The sequence below is a fragment of the Sinohyriopsis cumingii genome, chromosome 16 (genome assembly GCF_028554795.1).
Source record: "Sinohyriopsis cumingii isolate HCF-2022 chromosome 16, ASM2855479v2, whole genome shotgun sequence".
Taxonomy (NCBI): domain Eukaryota; kingdom Metazoa; phylum Mollusca; class Bivalvia; order Unionida; family Unionidae; genus Sinohyriopsis; species Sinohyriopsis cumingii.
In genome coordinates, this window is record NC_142976.1 from 57261181 (window position 1) to 57278639 (window position 17459).

The 17459-nt window shown below is 35.4% G+C and overlaps 1 protein-coding gene across 2 annotated transcripts in view; it reads left to right on the plus strand.

Moving 5' to 3' along the window:
* The window catches only part of LOC149780477 (phagosome assembly factor 1-like), a 90807-nt gene that overhangs the window by 18163 nt on the left and 55185 nt on the right, over window positions 1-17459 (plus strand). For both annotated transcript variants that reach the window (XM_089937438.1, XM_089937439.1), the window contains exon 3: window positions 7755-7838. In XM_089937438.1, the coding sequence (XP_089793564.1) occupies window positions 7755-7838 (84 nt within the window). The remainder of the gene's footprint in view (window positions 1-7754; window positions 7839-17459) is intronic.

A 17459-nucleotide genomic window follows, 5' to 3' on the forward strand; every position in this document is an offset into this window, starting at 1 on the left:
TTTCAAAAGAGCAATGGTAAGGGTCACTGGCTGAAAGAAAAGAAATGGTTTTTGTGCTAAAATGTAAGTTGTGCACATAGAGGACTGTGAAACATGAGGCAGGTGTATCATGTGCCATCATAGTACTCTTGTCTGGTACTTGAAGGCCTAACAGGTTCATTTCTTTGTTCTAACCTTATTTAATCGGACTTAGAAAATGGGGTACTCATCAGCTCTCTATCAAAGCAGTCTGTATACAGAAAGTAAACATACTTGAGCGATGTAATGATATACTTGGCACTTCAGTAAGGAACAAACGGATTAGAATTTGCCTTCAAATAAAGCTTTGATAATCTGTTGCTTGAGTTATGCTGTGGTTATCTAAATATTTATACTTGGGAACATGACTATGGGTGATGAGCCAATGAGTAAAGGATGGTCTGTGAGAGTTACAATTACTTATTTATTTATTTATTTTAAAACTTATATCTGCTTTTCTGTGCATGGATTTTCAAGAATTTGGCAATCATATTGTGGTGATTGAACAATGAAACAAACATTTTTAGTACTTGAATTTCTACAGGTTTTGCAATAACTTTTTAAGCTTACAGTTCACCATAGATTTTAGCCAAGCTGGTGGATTTGTTAATAACTAAACATTGTACATATTCTGCTTGGGTATGACACTTTCTCATGAGTAGAGTAAACAAGGTTCCAAAGATAACCAATTGAATTGTATTGTTTCTATAGAAACAAATTTTCATGAATGGAAATAAGGAAAGACTTGTCGAGTTCAGTGATTTTTTTGAAAAATATTTTAGAAGCATTTGAATACTTGGAGATCATTAAAAGAGCTGACTATGAATAAAAAATGGTATATTGTCATTTTGATGTTTTCCGGTGCTTATTATTGTAATCTACAATAAAATGATCATGATCTCCAGGGTGTGTTTTCATGTATATTGCAGACAAGGGTCACATTCCTGTGAATGTTCTATACATCAAAGTTTCTCAAGAATCTTGATCCAGATGTGTGACTTTATGTGCAGAGATTAACTTTCTCTTATGTTGGCAATATGTTTAGCCATCATTTATATAAAATAATGTTAACCAGTTATTGGTACAGCATAATACTAAAATGCCCTTGCGTAATTGTGTCATAATTTAATATTTCATGCTGTTATATAATGCCCTTGAGTACTTGGGTTGTTATTCAGTATTTCATGCTATTAAATAATGCCCTTGAGGGCATAGTTCAATAATTCATGCTATTGTGTAATGCTCCAAGTACAGTACTTGTTCGTAATCCAATATTTCATGTTATTATAGAATACCCTTGAGTACTTGTATCAAAATTTAGTATTTCATGCTATTATTAAACAGTGTGATCATGGTAAAGCTTGTTGGTAAAGATGTATTCTTTTTTTAAATTCAAGAAATATGAGTACATGAATTAATGCAATCTGATTAAAATTTAGATCTACATTATCAACCGCAACAATAGCTTAATGCATTGACAGATCAGAGTGTAAGTTGACTGCTCTCCTAACTAATCCTAACAAACTGCATAGACCCAGATATGCCAGCACAGTATGCGATGGCTGATCTGGGTCTGTGCAGTTCACAGTTGACTGGACTTTTAAGCAAGTATGTATCCATAAGTAGACTTGATGAGTATTGATATGAGGTCATGTTCTGTTTACCTTTCTTTTCACCAGTCACATTACAGCTTTCACACTGCTGAAAGTATAACAAAAATGATATTTGGAACTTAATGTTACTGATACTAATTTGCCCTAACACAGGATACAGTGTTTTTAATTGAATAGGCTGCTTGAAATAATAAGTTTACTGGGAATTCCAAAGGTCACAAGAACAAACTTTTATCAGCTCCTGACAGATCTCTGTTCATGTTGGAGATTAGATTATGAATATGTGACATTTTCGGATGTTCTGTCTATTGACATTTTCAATTTTGACCTAAATCACATAATTTTGTTAAACTGCTGTCTGTACTTTTATACATAAATGGAGTTTTCTGAATCTATCTTTTGTTTCAATAAATGATCATGGAATTTTTCACCAAGTAGATTTATCTGCTCATTCTTTTCTAAATCAATCAGCAAAGACTTTCAGAAATAGCTTACAGTCAATGTAATTTTGGAACATTCTGTCAACAACTAATTAATTGTTGTTATAGATACAAGGAATCATTTTAAGATTGAAATGGGGTGGGGGTCTAAAAAAATTCCTTCTACGATACACTTTTTTTAAACCTGTAAACTGAAAACCATTACTCTGAAAACTGAAGAAAAAAAATTCTCCCAATTTTACACAAGAAGAAAGCGCCATAAAGCAAAAACTTGGAAATGTATCGCAGCTTCTAAATAACGGACACACTCTGGACTAGATTATTGTCAGCAAATGCTGTGGTTGGCTGAATCATTTTAAATGAAATAAACTGGCTTTATTAACCAGATATATGACTTTGCTTTCATTTAATGCATTGCTGAAAGGTGATAAAAACGTTACGTATATGTATTTACATATTCATGATTGTGGACCACTCCCATGGCCAAGTGGTTAGAGCGTCCACCTCGGATGTGGGAGGTCATGGGTTCGATCCCCGGCTGAGTCATACCAAAGACTTACAAAAATGGTACGAACAGCTGCCTCGCTTGGTGCTCAGCATTAAGAGGTTAGTGTTAGGACTGGTTGGCCTGGTGTCAGGATAATGTGACTGGGTGGGACATCATGCTACATGTCTGCAGCATGATGTCCCAGTGCTAGCCATCACTATAAACTGTCACACTGCAGACATCATAGTGATATGACAGAAAAATTGTTAAAGCTACATTAAAAATCTAAATCACACACACATATATTCATGACTGTCATTGGTCTTCACGTGCATGCCGGTGTGTCAGAAGAATCAAAAGCATCATTGGATTGAACTATCCATAAAGAATAAATTTGTCTGACTGTGAATCAGTACCCAAACCTACTTTGAAGAAACTAGAAGAATTTGGATTAGGAACATTATGAATTACACAGATTTTTTGTTAAACATTATGGATATTTGTTCATGATTCTGATGGACTTTTAATTGTAAACATTATAAATGTATCTCATTCTCTCATTCTTTAAATGTTTCTTGAAGACTGTGTATAACAACTGTATTTATTTAAGTGACTGAATGTAAATTTTGGAAGGAACATAAGTTATTCAGCATAGTTTCCACTAAATATTTATTTTAAGAACCAGCGTTCTTAATTTGTGCATGCATGCACACATGCCCACAAATGTTTTGTCATAATTATTCTCTCTCTCTCTCCACATAGTGCTTATGAAAAGACATGCCACATAAAAATTAAATTTAGTTGCAAGAATGTTCAGTGTAGAGGTGTTTTACTTTGTGTGTGTGTATATATATGTGTGTGTGTGTGTGGATGATATAAGTTGTTCTTCCCCTGACAAAGATCTTTGTTAGCTTGAAACATGGGGATACTCTTTTGTATTTGGGCCATTATAATATATATATATATATATATATATATATATATATATATATATATATATATATATATATATATATATGGTCTACTGTGGAAATGGGTTGTCATCAGTGACATGGTGGTTCTTGATGTGAAATCATTCCAGTGTAAACTGTTAATCAGTTAATGTTATATCATTAGATAGAAATGTAAAAAAAAATCTTGGTTGACTGAACTTATGAAGAAGAAGAAAAAATCCCTAATTCATCTTCTATATTTCAAGATATTACTAATAACAGACATATATACCAACCTTAGTCATAATTTCATTATATATATATATATATATAAAGAATGTATTATAATTTTTTTCCCTTATTACAAATTTCTTGACCACTTTCTTGTTAGGATCACCAAGTTTCTGCTGGCAAGATTTGTGTGGATGGATGTGTGAGAATGAGAGGATTCTTGGTTGTCAGTATTAGAGTTGTTCAATCTGGACAGAATTTATTAATATTATAATCAGTTCTAGTTGTGTCTGCATATATTTATTTTCACAAAAAAATATACGTCATATGAAAGAATTAATAGAATTCAGTTATGCAAGTTGTGTTTATAATTATTCATGTTGATGGGTTGGGAATAGCGCAGTGTATGGTGTTTGACAAACGTTATTGAAAGCGTCATCAATTTGCAGATGAAACTTACATGCAGTGGAATTTTTTGTGTTGCATTAAAATAATGTATAAATTACGTCAATAATAATCAATCATTTGTCCTTTCCTTTGTCAGTCATGTACTATAAGGATTTCCTGTCAAAACAAATAATTTACTCGGCTTTTACATCATCCAATCAAGTTCATCTATGATATGTAGCTTATTGGTGTGAACAAGAACAGTTTTGGCCCCGAGGCTCAACATTGTCATCACAGTTACAAGCCTGTGACGAAAACACTGTCTAGTGTGTTGTAGCTCTGATGAAAGAAGAATGCCCTCAGGGGAAGACATGCATAAACCTATCAAGCAGGTTTTTTTTCCAATACATGATTTCGCTTTGTTGATCATATTCCATAGGATTGTAGTAACCACATTTGTATGTTTAATAACGCTTGCAATAAAATAACTGTTGTGGCTAGATTTGTGGTTATATTGGGTCTAATAAATCCGTGGATTTTGAGGTGTAATTTACATTTACTTCCTTCAAGTTCCTATGCATAGTCGACTTCTTAAGGCATTCATGTGAACTATAGTGAGTAGGCCCATCTAATTTTAACAACAAAATGAAAATGGCAAAATAGTGCAAATGTACAGTAAAATCTACTGTTATATTTTGGGCAACTTTTTAAGAAAAAAGAAAACAGAATCTTGAATAGTTAGTCAGAAATGTTTTTCTAGCAGCAGGACGCTTAACAAACAGGGACAGTGGACACACCCATATCACTGATGTGGAAAGTCATTAAAGTGATATGTAGAATTACTGTATGTAAGATCATGTACAATTATACTCCCACTAACACAGATTCGAGATGTTGCTGTCTTACACATGTCCAATGTACATAAATGACAATGGTAAAGTTTTGCTTGGCAGCAAAGAATATTTTGCTCTGCAGTTTATGGCAGATGCATTTTATGGCAATTAACAGGAACCTCAACTTTGGCTGTGGTGAAATTGACCAATGTCATCAATTTCTTGGTAAATATCATCGCTATTAGAGGCCAATTCCCTTTTCTGTTTATTCTGTAGTTCTCCACAATGAATAAAGCAGGGCTCAATAGTTTATTTAGATCTCAACAGAGTCCAACAATTTATTACCATTCTTTATGATGGCAATGTAACTCGCCATTATGCTATTGTAGCCAACTGCTGTCCATGTGGTCAGAACTGGTCAGTGACAAAAGAGGGCCACTCCGAATCAGGTCTAATATATTCATAACTTTTTACCTGCCAGACATCTCATATTACTTTTAATTTTCAAGAACTGCAGGCCATTTGCAGTCTTGACTCCTTGATGTTGCATGTGTCTTTTTGTTGTTTTTTAATACCCAATCATTAATGTGTTAACCTTGTCAGTCTCTCCACATCTGTACTTTAGACATGGAGTACTTTATAAAGTACTCAAGTACAAATGCAAGTATTTCTGTTCTTTTTGTTAGAGTACAAGTACAAATGAGTTCCTGTTTAGGATTACAAGTATGAGTATGTATGCCACGGGTGCCCACACATTGGGCCATTAGGGGGACACTTGCCCCTCCCACTTACTATTTCACTTCTGAACATGTTTTGCCTTACATTTATAAACTTTACTTTGCTGATCACTACATGTTTGCTTCCCCTCTGCCAAAAATAATTCTACTAGTGCACCTGATGGGTGCTTTTGAAAATGTACAATTGGAATATGTTTGACAATTGCAGTTGGATAAAATTCAGCAACCTTAAACTGTACCATCTGGATAGAAGAGAAACAAGTCCTGATGTTGCACTGCATACCAGATTCCTTTAATCATAGCATTATTTACTTTTTTTAAAAACTTAAGTTTTTTAATTTTCAAATCAAATGATTACAGACATGAGGTACACAATCCTTTTTAATTAAGTTTCACATAATAGTTATTAGGTTCAACAATATTTAGCTTAAATGATCACGAATATTGTAAAACTGAATATGAATCCTTGTGCTGTTTTAATTTCAAACAGAAACTTATAATGTTTTAATTTTTTTCATTTTTCCTACTTCCTTTTTTCCTTCTTAAGTTAAAGACTTTAAGAGCAGAATCATTTTTTTAAGTGATTGTGAATGTATACGGCATCATTTAATAAGTGAGTGTAGGGCATCATTAACTAGATATCAAATGAGGCATTTACTGTTGAGCTAGGTAAAACACACAGGTAATTCGAGGGGAAAAAAAGAGACAAAATCTGATTTTATGTTGTATGCAGTATAATTCAAATACACTGGGCTCCCATGCGTCAGTTTCCAAGTCCAGGAAAATGTCACTAACATTTAAGACAATAAAAGGACAAAAGTCAAGTTATTTAATATAAATTAATGATGTGTGTTTTGATCTTTTTTACCCATTTAGTTGTATTGGATCCGTGTTGTGTACACATATTAGTACATCTATCAGCTTCAAAATTTTAACTTGAAAATGTTTGCACAGAATGGTTCACAGTTTTAATGCCAAATTTGCTGTTGTACTCAGAGTGTGTTCTGGAGTACAAGGTACTTCCTGATATCAAAATAAAAGTGCAAATAATATGTAATTGAGTACAGTGTATTCCACCCATGTCTGCTGTTTTCTGTTGCACCAAGGTTGAGTTTTTACATTTAGGTGTTTTTCAAACAATGGTAGGACCATCCATGTTCCATTAATATATCTCTAGTTTCATAAGACGTAAAGTTTGGGTAAAATGAGGGATATCATTGACGTGTATCAATTTCAGAGATGTTCACATAGTGGTTGATTAGGTTTTATTGTGACATAAAAGAGATTAAAGAGACACTCATTGCTAGAAAAATTTTATTAAATGTCAGGCAAGGGATTGTACCATCATGTCTAATTGAATATCTAATTATTGTCCAAAAAATCTAGGGAAAGAGACTACAATAAGTATGTTTGGAATTTGTTATGTCATTACAGTGATAGTTATTTTGCAGCACAGCAGCACAAGTAGACTATTTAGTACTGGAATAATTGAAGTGGCTTGCCCAAGGATACACCATAGTAGCTAATCCAGGCTGATACAACAGTAAAATTTGAATGTGCATCCTTTTGGTTGTGAGTCAGCACACAAACCATGCAGTACTGACATTCACTATAACAAAGTTAGAACCATATAACTTTCAGGACTTGCTGAATTTTTATTCCGTTATGTGCATGCAGATTTTTATTAATTCAGGTTTACATCAAGTATCACATCTTAATTTAGTATAAAGCTTGAGCTGGAGTTTTGTGCTCATACAGCTTCAAGAATTTGACCTTTATACAAGGGTGTTCACTATATACAGATGGTTGATGCTGCAGGTTTGACTTTGTATCTGCCATATTTATTCGGTTATAAACTCATCTTTCATGATAAACCCAGCCCCAACTTTTAAAATCTTAAATGCACCCCTTGCTTTCTTTAGAAAAATTATCAAACTGGCTTTTTTGAGTTTATCATGGGAGAAATTTGTATCTATCTACCCACTTCCTTTTTGTGACTTTAACTCTCTATCCATCCATTCATCTACTGTGTTTAGTCATTTCATTAAGCATAAACTGTGTTTTCATATCTTTCAGGCCCCACTTCAGTTTGACCTGGTGTTAAACTTGTCACAAGATGGAATCCGGTTGATATTTGACTCGGTGTCACAGAGGTTGAAGGTAAGTCTACAGAGTAAATTATCAAGTTGGCAGGTGTGTCCTTGATTACGGGTATGTTTTCTCCATGGGAGGGAGGTGTTGGTTTTTATACTGTCTTTATGTCCATCAGTCACACTTACCTTGGAAGCAAGATATTCTTAGAAACTGTTGAGTGGATACCAAGTCCTGGTTAGATTCTGGAGAGTTTGACCTTTCTTTTAAGTTCTCAGAGAGGTAAATTTTGTATAGTACTGGATACAAGCTTGTAAGCAAGGTCTATCACATATGGTCCAACAAAACAGGACCAGATTGGATACACAGATGCATAAGGGAATTCCAATGTTTTCTTGAGCTACTGGTGAACTTGATTCAACTTTCTAGTTGACATAATACCATTCTTTGTTCTTGAGGCTGTGCTAACACGGACACTGTAAGCAAGATATCTAAAAAAAAGATTATTGAACCAAAGGAGACCTAACTTGATATTTAGATCCCATGAGAAGGTCCAAGACCATTAGGTTGTGGTGACTATTGACTGATTTTCAAAATCATGGGGGATACATTGTATTTAGTGAAGAATTTAGATTCCAAACAGGTAAAAGACAGCAGCTTGATCCACTGTGGTTTAACACAGGGGTGGGTAAACTACTGCCCGTGGGCTGCATGCGGCCTGCCAAGGGTTTTCATGTGGCCTAGGAACAAGTCATCATTCACACTGACTCTTTTTGTGTTACTCTGTTTATCAAATAAATGCGCTTCTTTTGAAGTTTAAGTTTTCAGTTGTTTATTAACAACTGAAAATTAATTAGATGTTATTTAGAAAAACCTTTTGTTTTTGCTATTCAAATATTAATTATTTTACTTAATGAACTATGTGGCCCGTGACAAGGTGTAAATTTGTGTTTGCGGCACTTGCACTGGAAAGTCTGCCTACCTCTGGTTTAACAGAACTTGAAATTTTTTTATATACAGGTGTCTTAAGCGAGCCACATGACCTGATTAGCTTTTTGTGACCATGAGCAAATTTACAGGATAATATTCTGTATCGGTTGGGGTTTGTGCAGAGTAGGTGTGCAACAGTACCACTCGGCATGTAATCAAGGAATTTTGAGAAAGAATGAATCATACCTGGACTTAGATGCCTTTCTCAAGTTTTTATCGGTTTTGGTGATCATGGCCTAATTTGCAAAGGTCACAGGGCATTTCACTTACACTGCAGATGTTTTTACTAATTGAGTTACATTCTCTGAATAGTCTTTGTGATCATTATTTTTTGTTGTTGTTATTATTATTATCTTGTTAAACCTCAATATAAACTACACCTTTCCAAAAAGGACAAATTTTAGTGGTCCCTTTTATGTCCTTTATAGATAGATTTTATTGTAACTAATATCATATCCCTTGAAACTATTATAAATATCAAAAGATGGCATCAGTTATTGTTAAATGTTTTCTGTGTTATCCAAAGGCTCTTTGATTTTCCTTTGATCTTTGGTTAGTGTTAGTATCGAGTATCTAATATTTGAGCTTTTAATGAGTTGTACCCATTTCTTTGACCGACTGATGACATGGGTATGTTGCCTCATCATGTACAATAAGAACAAAACACGTGACTGTTCTTCAGTATTTTTCTCAAACTTTTTAATCAAATAATAGAGAGAAAACTTGACAGATGTTTGGAAAAAGACATTAAACCCTGCAAATGTGTTTTGTTTCTGGTAAAGGTACTGCTAATTTGATGATTTGAGATGATTAAAATGCAATTAATCAATTTCATTGTTTACATTTAGCATCTTTGCATCAATTCATTTTGTTTTTCCTGTGAGGTTCAAGTCTATCCTCTGCACAAAAGAACCATGTGTATACCTGGAAGGCCTTGCTCCTGTGCACTGAGAACCATGTGTATACCCGGAAGGCCTTAATCCTGTGCAGAACCGTTCATATAGCTGGACAGCTTTAATCCTGTGCAGAACCGTTTGTATAGCTGGAAGGTCTTTCTCCTGTGCACTGAGGCCTTTTTTCTGTGCACTAAGAACCATGTGTTTACCTGGAAGGCCTTACTCCTGTGCACTGAGAACCATGTGTATACACAGAAGGCCTTTCTCCTTTGCACTAAGAACCATGTGTATACCTGAAGGGTATTACTCAAGTGCACTAAGAACCATGTGTATACCTGGAAGGCCTTCTGTGCTCTGAGAACCATGTGTATACATTAAAGGCCTTTCTCCTTTGCACTAAGAACCATGTGTATACCTGAAGGGCATTACTCCTGTGTACTAAGAACCATGTTTATACCTGAGAGGCCTTTCTCCTGTGCACTGAGAACCATATGTATACCTGGGAGGCCTTACTCCTGTGCATTAAGAACATTGTGTATCCCTGAAGGGCATTACTCCTGTGCAGTAAGAACCATGTGTATACCTGGGAGACCTTTCTCCTGTGCACTGAGAACCATGTGTATACCTGGGAGGCCTTTCTCCTGTGCACTGAGAACCATGTGTAGACCTGGGAGGCCTTACTCCTGTGCATTAAGAACATTGTGTATCCTGAAAGGCATTACTCCTGTGCACTGAGAACCATGTGTATACCTGGGAGGCCTTACTCCTGTGCATTAAGAACATTGTGTATCCTGAAAGGCATTACTCCTATGCACTAAAAACATCAGTGGCAAAAAAACTTGAAGTCATTATATTAGTTTCGTGACATACATTTGGCAGTGTATAAAATTAATCACTAGTATATTACAGACTCTATGGTCATGGGTGAGTGAGAGGGGGAATCTTACACAAAAGTGAACATCTGTTCAGTAAAGCAAAATATAAGCTGGTGATTTTGAAAATCTGTTTCAGGTTACCAGAACAAAACTTGGGTCACATTTAGGCCAGTTATACTAGAAACATCTTTTGTACATAAAATAGATCATATTATGTTAAGATGTTCGTCATCCATCCATCTGTCTTTTACCAATTTTGTGCCTGTACAATAACTTGAGTTATCTACCATCTTTAGTTATAAAATTTTGTGAATTACATGCAGTAAGGAAAAATCCAGTTGATTTTGGAGTCAGAAGCTCAGAGTTCAGTGTAACTGTTATGGAAGGAAGAAAAATCATTTATGCACAATAACTCAAGTTCTCCATAATCTGCAGGTACCAGCCTTTGTGAATAGCTTGCACTTAGTGTAAAAAAGAACCATATCAATCTTGAGGCCAGAATTTCAAAAGTAAAGGTCACAGTGACTGAAAAAAAGAAAAATGATTTCTGCACAATTACTCCATTTCTCCACATGCTACAGTTACCAAACCTTGTGGATGGCTTGCAGTAGGGATAAGGAAGAACACTGTTGATTTTGAAGGTCAAAGGGTAAAAGATCATGGCTACCGACTGAATGAATAAAAATGGTACCCACACGGTAACATTAGTTTTGCATGGCAAACCTTGTACCAAACTTTATGGATGGCTTGCACTTTGAATATGGAAGAAGGCTCTTGATTTTGAAGTCAGAGGTCAAGATCACTGTGTCAGAGTGACTAACTGAAAGATAACCAATGGTTCCACATGAAAATTTCAGTTATCTTCTTTGACAACTATTAAACATGGGGTTAGCTATCAGTGTTCCATTGACTGTACTCTATTTCACATAATTTATTCTCCTTCATGGAACAAAATATAAACTGCGTTGTAATCATACAAATAAGGGACTTTCTATATCACATTGTTACATTCCTAACAAAATTTCATTTTGATTCCCTTGCCTGATCAAGTACCAATGTCACAAAATTACATTAATTTCCATTGTGGGTTGGAGTTGGGTAAGACATGTTTTTACTATCAAACTTAATCCCTTTTATTATGTTAAAAATTAGTCTGATCATTTCAGTCATCAGTTATTATGTAATATTGCAAATAAATTTAGAAAATGACTAATTTTCTCTGTTTTCCTCTTCCTCTTCACGATTTAGTAAATCCATATTGAACCATATAGTATTTCTCCAATGATCAAACTGTAGCATTGTGGGGTGGGTTGAAATGGGTTGTCAGGAGATGCATCACAGTTCTGCAGAATATATATATATCATAAATTAGCCATGTTGGGTGCAGTGTGGTATTATTATCCCTCTGTTCAGATTGTATGTGAAGTTATTTTTTTTATGTGTGTGTTTCAGTCATAATATACATCAAAGCATGGTTCATAAATAGGACAGTGTATTTTGGACCCTGTGTTTAAATGTGTAATGCAAAGACTGATATACAGGCGTCCCTCATTATAATGTTGTTAACAGGAGCAATAAAAGTTTACAGTGTTATAAGCAATGTTGCCTTATAATGAGGAAGGTTAACTTCTAAACTAAATTTGTCCCAAAAATGAAATAAATTATCATCCACCTATCTCATATGTATAGGAGAGGCTGTGTTTCAGTATGGTGAGGTATATCATGGACTGTTCTACTGTCATGCATTATAGTGAGAGATTACTTTATTTAGTAGCTGAGTCATTTTCAGGCATTGCAAACCCTTTACAATGATGGCATCACACATTATACCCTCACTATAATACTTGTAGCAGGAGTCAAAGTGGATGGCCATATAGGTGAGGTTACTTAATAATGAGTATTTTATGCATAATATGCACTATCTAATAATGAAAAATGGAATACATGACCACATCTGCTTTATAAAAAGGACTATATTATACTGGATTGATATATGGTAAGTGGGCACCTTATTTACATCCTTAATTATATAAAAACACAAATTTTTGATTTAATTGTTAATGAAGAACTTAATGGTTGTATGGTGCCAGTTGGTGATGTGTTGATTTACTCCGTAGATGATGAAAGATATAGTGCCTGGACACAACAGGACATGAAAGAATTGATCTTAAATTGTACATAGTTGTACTGAGTGTAAAATCCATAAAACGGTTTTGCAAAACAACAGATCTTTGGAACAAAAGAACAACAGTATCACAGTCGTTAGGTTCAACTGTATGGGTGTCTGTTTCTCATAAGATATTTTGTTGTGACAAAGTTATTCCCCAGAGTAAGGTTAACGGGGATAATTCAGTATTTGGGCCAAGAAATATATATATTCTGTCAACAAGGCAAGTGTTACATCTGGCCTTTACCTTTGTCCAAAGCTGGACAGAGTGGAAAGGGAGGGCTGATACTTGATGAAATGCTTTTATTTCTAACAGTTGTAAATGTGTCCACTTGAGAAGTAGTGCTTGGTTAATTTGTATTTGGGCTTTCAGTGACACAAGGGTATTAGAATTGAATAGTGGGGAGTGATCAATGGGCCAACAGTCTACTCCCTTGAACCATTGTCAAAACATGATAATGGGGCTTGTCTTCTGGATTACACAAGTTGACTCCCAGTAGGAACTTAAGCTCTGATTAATTCAGTATCTTTTCTCTGTCTTTGACTGCACACTGGCATTACTCAGGAAGTTAATTCATTTGTCTTTTCTCTTGCAAATGGTTATCCGTAAGGGAGAGCAGTATCATCTTCGCTTTTGAGCTGAAAAAGTCAGCCTGCCTGACGGTTGGACCTGTTAATTTCAATCCTCCTTAAGTTTTTCAGTGTCAGAAGTCATGTGTCCTTTGTTTTGAGGGCAAAGTGATAAGCAGTTGAAATGTCATAATATGAAGTAATAATGCTTTTCTCTGTGAAGAGTTACAGGGGTTAATGGTTGGACAAAAGGCTGATGGTGTGTGAAGTAATGACAAGATAGTTCCAGCAAATGTACTCATGAAAATCAATCTTCTTTTCAAGTCATTTAAATGCATCCTCAGAGTTCTTCATAATCTTTAAGGATGATACTTGATATTGCCATGTGTGCTATTGTATTTTACATAAAAAGATCATTCTCATTTGAAGCCAGAGAAGATAATTAAAACTTGGAAAAAAATTCAGCGTTGTGCATTTTTTGAATGAAAGTGATTTTTAATTTACATGTAAGTTGTCAGAGTATTGAGCAATGACATTTATCTGTTTATATGGAAATTGAGCAGCTGATTGTTCAGAAAATCTGCAGTTGATGAATGATTAATGAATTGGCTTATGTTGTGTAGAAACCAGACTTTGCAAACTCGGTGACTTCCACAAAACTGATTCCCAGTATACCAGTATCTGCTCAAGATAAAAATTTGTTTGGGTCCTGCTGAATTTTAGTTGCTCAATTCCTGATGCACTCTTGACCAGATCATTTAAATTGTACAAGTAGGCTGTTGTAGTAGGTTTATTGGTGAGAAAATGTCCCAGGGGCACACAGGATGTGAACTGACACAGGTTAGGGCCAACATTAGACCAGTCTGAAGCCTTGTCACTGTAATGCTATCTTTAACTCATTTGTTCATGTGATTGGAGGTGATTGTAGGAAAGAATATATATTGTTTGGCTAATTATTAATTGCTCTCCCCATTCTTGCTTTATGCACTATTTCCATGCATACCGATGTTCTCTCATAACTGCATTCTCTCTGTCTCTCCCTCTCTAATAAAAATCACATTAACCTCTTGTGGCCAAAGAACTTTAATAAATTTAATGATAAAATGTTATCTTTATTGAGGAAAACCCATATAAAATAGTATACATAATTTTCATAGATGATGCTGGTTAAAAGGTAAACAATAAGTTATCTCTGTCCTCGGGGCCTCGAGTGGCCGAGTGGTCTAAAGTGCTCTCCGTTATGGATCACTACCATCTCACCTCTGTCTGCGTGGGTTCGAGTCTAGGATTCGGCCAATGTGGGTATGTGAGAAAGCTTGCTAGTAGCTTCTCGAGGGTCGGTGGTTCTTCCCGGGGTTTTCCCGGGTTCTTCCTCCACCATTAATACTGGCCGCCATGCATAGCCTATCGTGTGCTGAAAAATGGCGTTAAACCCCACAACAACAACAACAATCTCTGTCCTTGTACTGACACATGAAAAAGTAAACAATAAATTATCTCCGTCCTCATACTGACACATGAAAAGGTAAACAATAAGTTATCTCTGTCCTCATACTGACACATGAAAAGGTAAACAATAAGTTATCTCTGTCCTCATACTGACACATGAAAAGGTAAACAATAAATTATCTCTGTCCTCATACTGACACATGAAAAGGTAAACAATAAATTATCTGTCCTCATACTGACACATGAAAAGGTAAACAATAAATTATCTCTGTCCTCATACTGACACATGAAAAGGTAAACAATAAATTATCTCTGTCCTCATACTGACACATGAAAAGGTAAACAATAAGTTATCTCTGTCCTCATACTGACGCATGAAAAGGTAAACAATAAGTTATCTCTGTCCTCATACTGACGCATGAAAAGGTAAACAATAAGTTATCTCTGTCCTTGTACTGACACATGAAAAGGTAAACAATAAGTTATCTCTGTCCTCATACTGACACATGAAAAGGTAAACAATAAATTATCTCTGTCCTCATACTGACACATGAAAAGGTAAACAATAAGTTATCTCTGTCCTTGTACTGACACATGAAAAGGTAAACAATAAGTTATCTCTGTCCTCATACTGACACATGAAAAGGTAAACAATAAATTATCTCTGTCCTCGTACTGACACATGAAAAGGTAAACAATAAATTATCTCTGTCCTCGTACTGACACATGAAAAGGTAAACAATAAGTTATCTCTGTCCTCATACTGACGCATGAAAAGGTAAACAATAAATTATCTCTGTCCTCATACTGACACATGAAAAGGTAAACAATAAGTTATCTCTGTCCTTGTACTGACACAGTAAATTAAGTGTCCAATATCATGGTTTTTCAATAGATTTATACCCATGTTCACCCATCCTGTCTCATCACATCCAGTTTGTTGTGAATTTAATTTCCACTCAGTGACCATGGTTGCCTTGATCCGGTTTGATTTTCACTATTTTCATTCAAACAATTTCATGAACTTAATGAACACAATTTGAATTGACCTTAACTACTCTCAGTCATTGCATCATAACAGCTACCTATTTAATAATAATAATAATAATAATGAGGACTTTGTATAGCGCCTAATCTTTAGAAGCTCTAAGTGCTTTACAACATTAGACAACACCTATAACACAAAAACATATATAATGATATGATTACAAAAACAAACACCATGAAATTAGAAAACATAAAAAAACATGCTGAGAATTTTTAAGGTAGGAAACAGTATTAGGTCTCTAAGTCTGTTCTTGCAGTTGGAATAAGTGAGTTTTAAGAGCACTCCTGAATGGGATCACTGTGTCCTTGTGTCTACGTTCAGTGGGCAACTCATTCCACGTTGCCAAGCCCTGGTATGCAAAAGAACGCTGTCCATATGACTTCAATTTCACAGTAGAAACAATGAGTATACGATTGTTGGAAGAGGAGTTCAAGTATCTTGCTGGTGTGTACACATGGGTGAGGTCGGATAGGTATGTTGGACTAAAGTCGGTCAGTGAAACGTAGCACAGAGAACAAATTTTGTGTTTGATTCTGGATCGAATGGATAGCCAGTGTAGGGTACAGAGCAGCAGGGAGGTGTGCTCTGATCGTGGTACTCTAAGTATAATCCGAGCAGCTGTGTTTTGAAGTTTCTGGAGTAGATATTGAGGTGAACCAGACAGAATTGAGTTACAATAGTCCAGTCTTGAAAGTACTAATGAACACACAAGCGTTTTAGTGGCATCAACTGAAAGATATTTGCGAATGGAGCTGATGCGTCTCAGCTCAAGATATACAGCCTTGCATATGTTTATGACATGTTGGTGCAGTGTGAGAGTACTGTCCAGAGTAACACCTAGGTTTCGTACTGATTGTGTGAATTTAATGTTGGTGTTGCTGATATTTATTATTTGAGGTAAAGGATGTGAATGAGAAAGTCTTTGTGTTGTGATCAGAATGGCCTCAGTTTGATCATCATTCATCTGCACCTTGTTACATGTCATCCATGATTTCACATCAGAAATGCACCTCTCTACACCTTGGATGGTAGCATCAACTTCAGTTGGGTGGCTAGATTTGTATATTTGGGTGTCATCAGTGTACAATTGATGAGACACTGGATGATGATCTATGACACTTGAGAGCGGCTGAGTGTATAGAATGAAGAGAACAGGTCCAAGAACAGACCCCTGTGGAACACCACAACATAGATCAACTGGGCTGGAGTGTATTCGGTTTGCAGACACAATTTGTGTCTTGTTGACCAAGTAGGACTTGAACTACAGTAAGGCTGTATCATGAATGCCAAATACATGCTGGAGATGGTGAAGTAATATATCATGGTCTTTTGTGTCAGATGCTGCAGACAAATCAAGGAGGGTGAGGACTAATCTTTCTGCTATCCAAAGCAGAGAGAATGTCATTAAATACTTTTAGAAGAGTAGTTTCAGTACTGTGACAAGTGCGATATGCAGATTGTACATTGCTAAAAAGACTGTTTGAATTCAGATGAGATACAAGCTGGGATAGAACAACCTTTTCTAAGATTTTTGAAATGAATAGGAGATTAGAAACTGGGCAGTAGTTCTTTAAATCGTTATGGTCTAGTGTTGGTTTCTTCAGCAGAGGCTTTACAATGGCAGTTTTGAAAAATGGGAATTCCCCTGATGAGAGAGAGGTATTAATAATATCAGTGAAGGCAATACTGGATCTA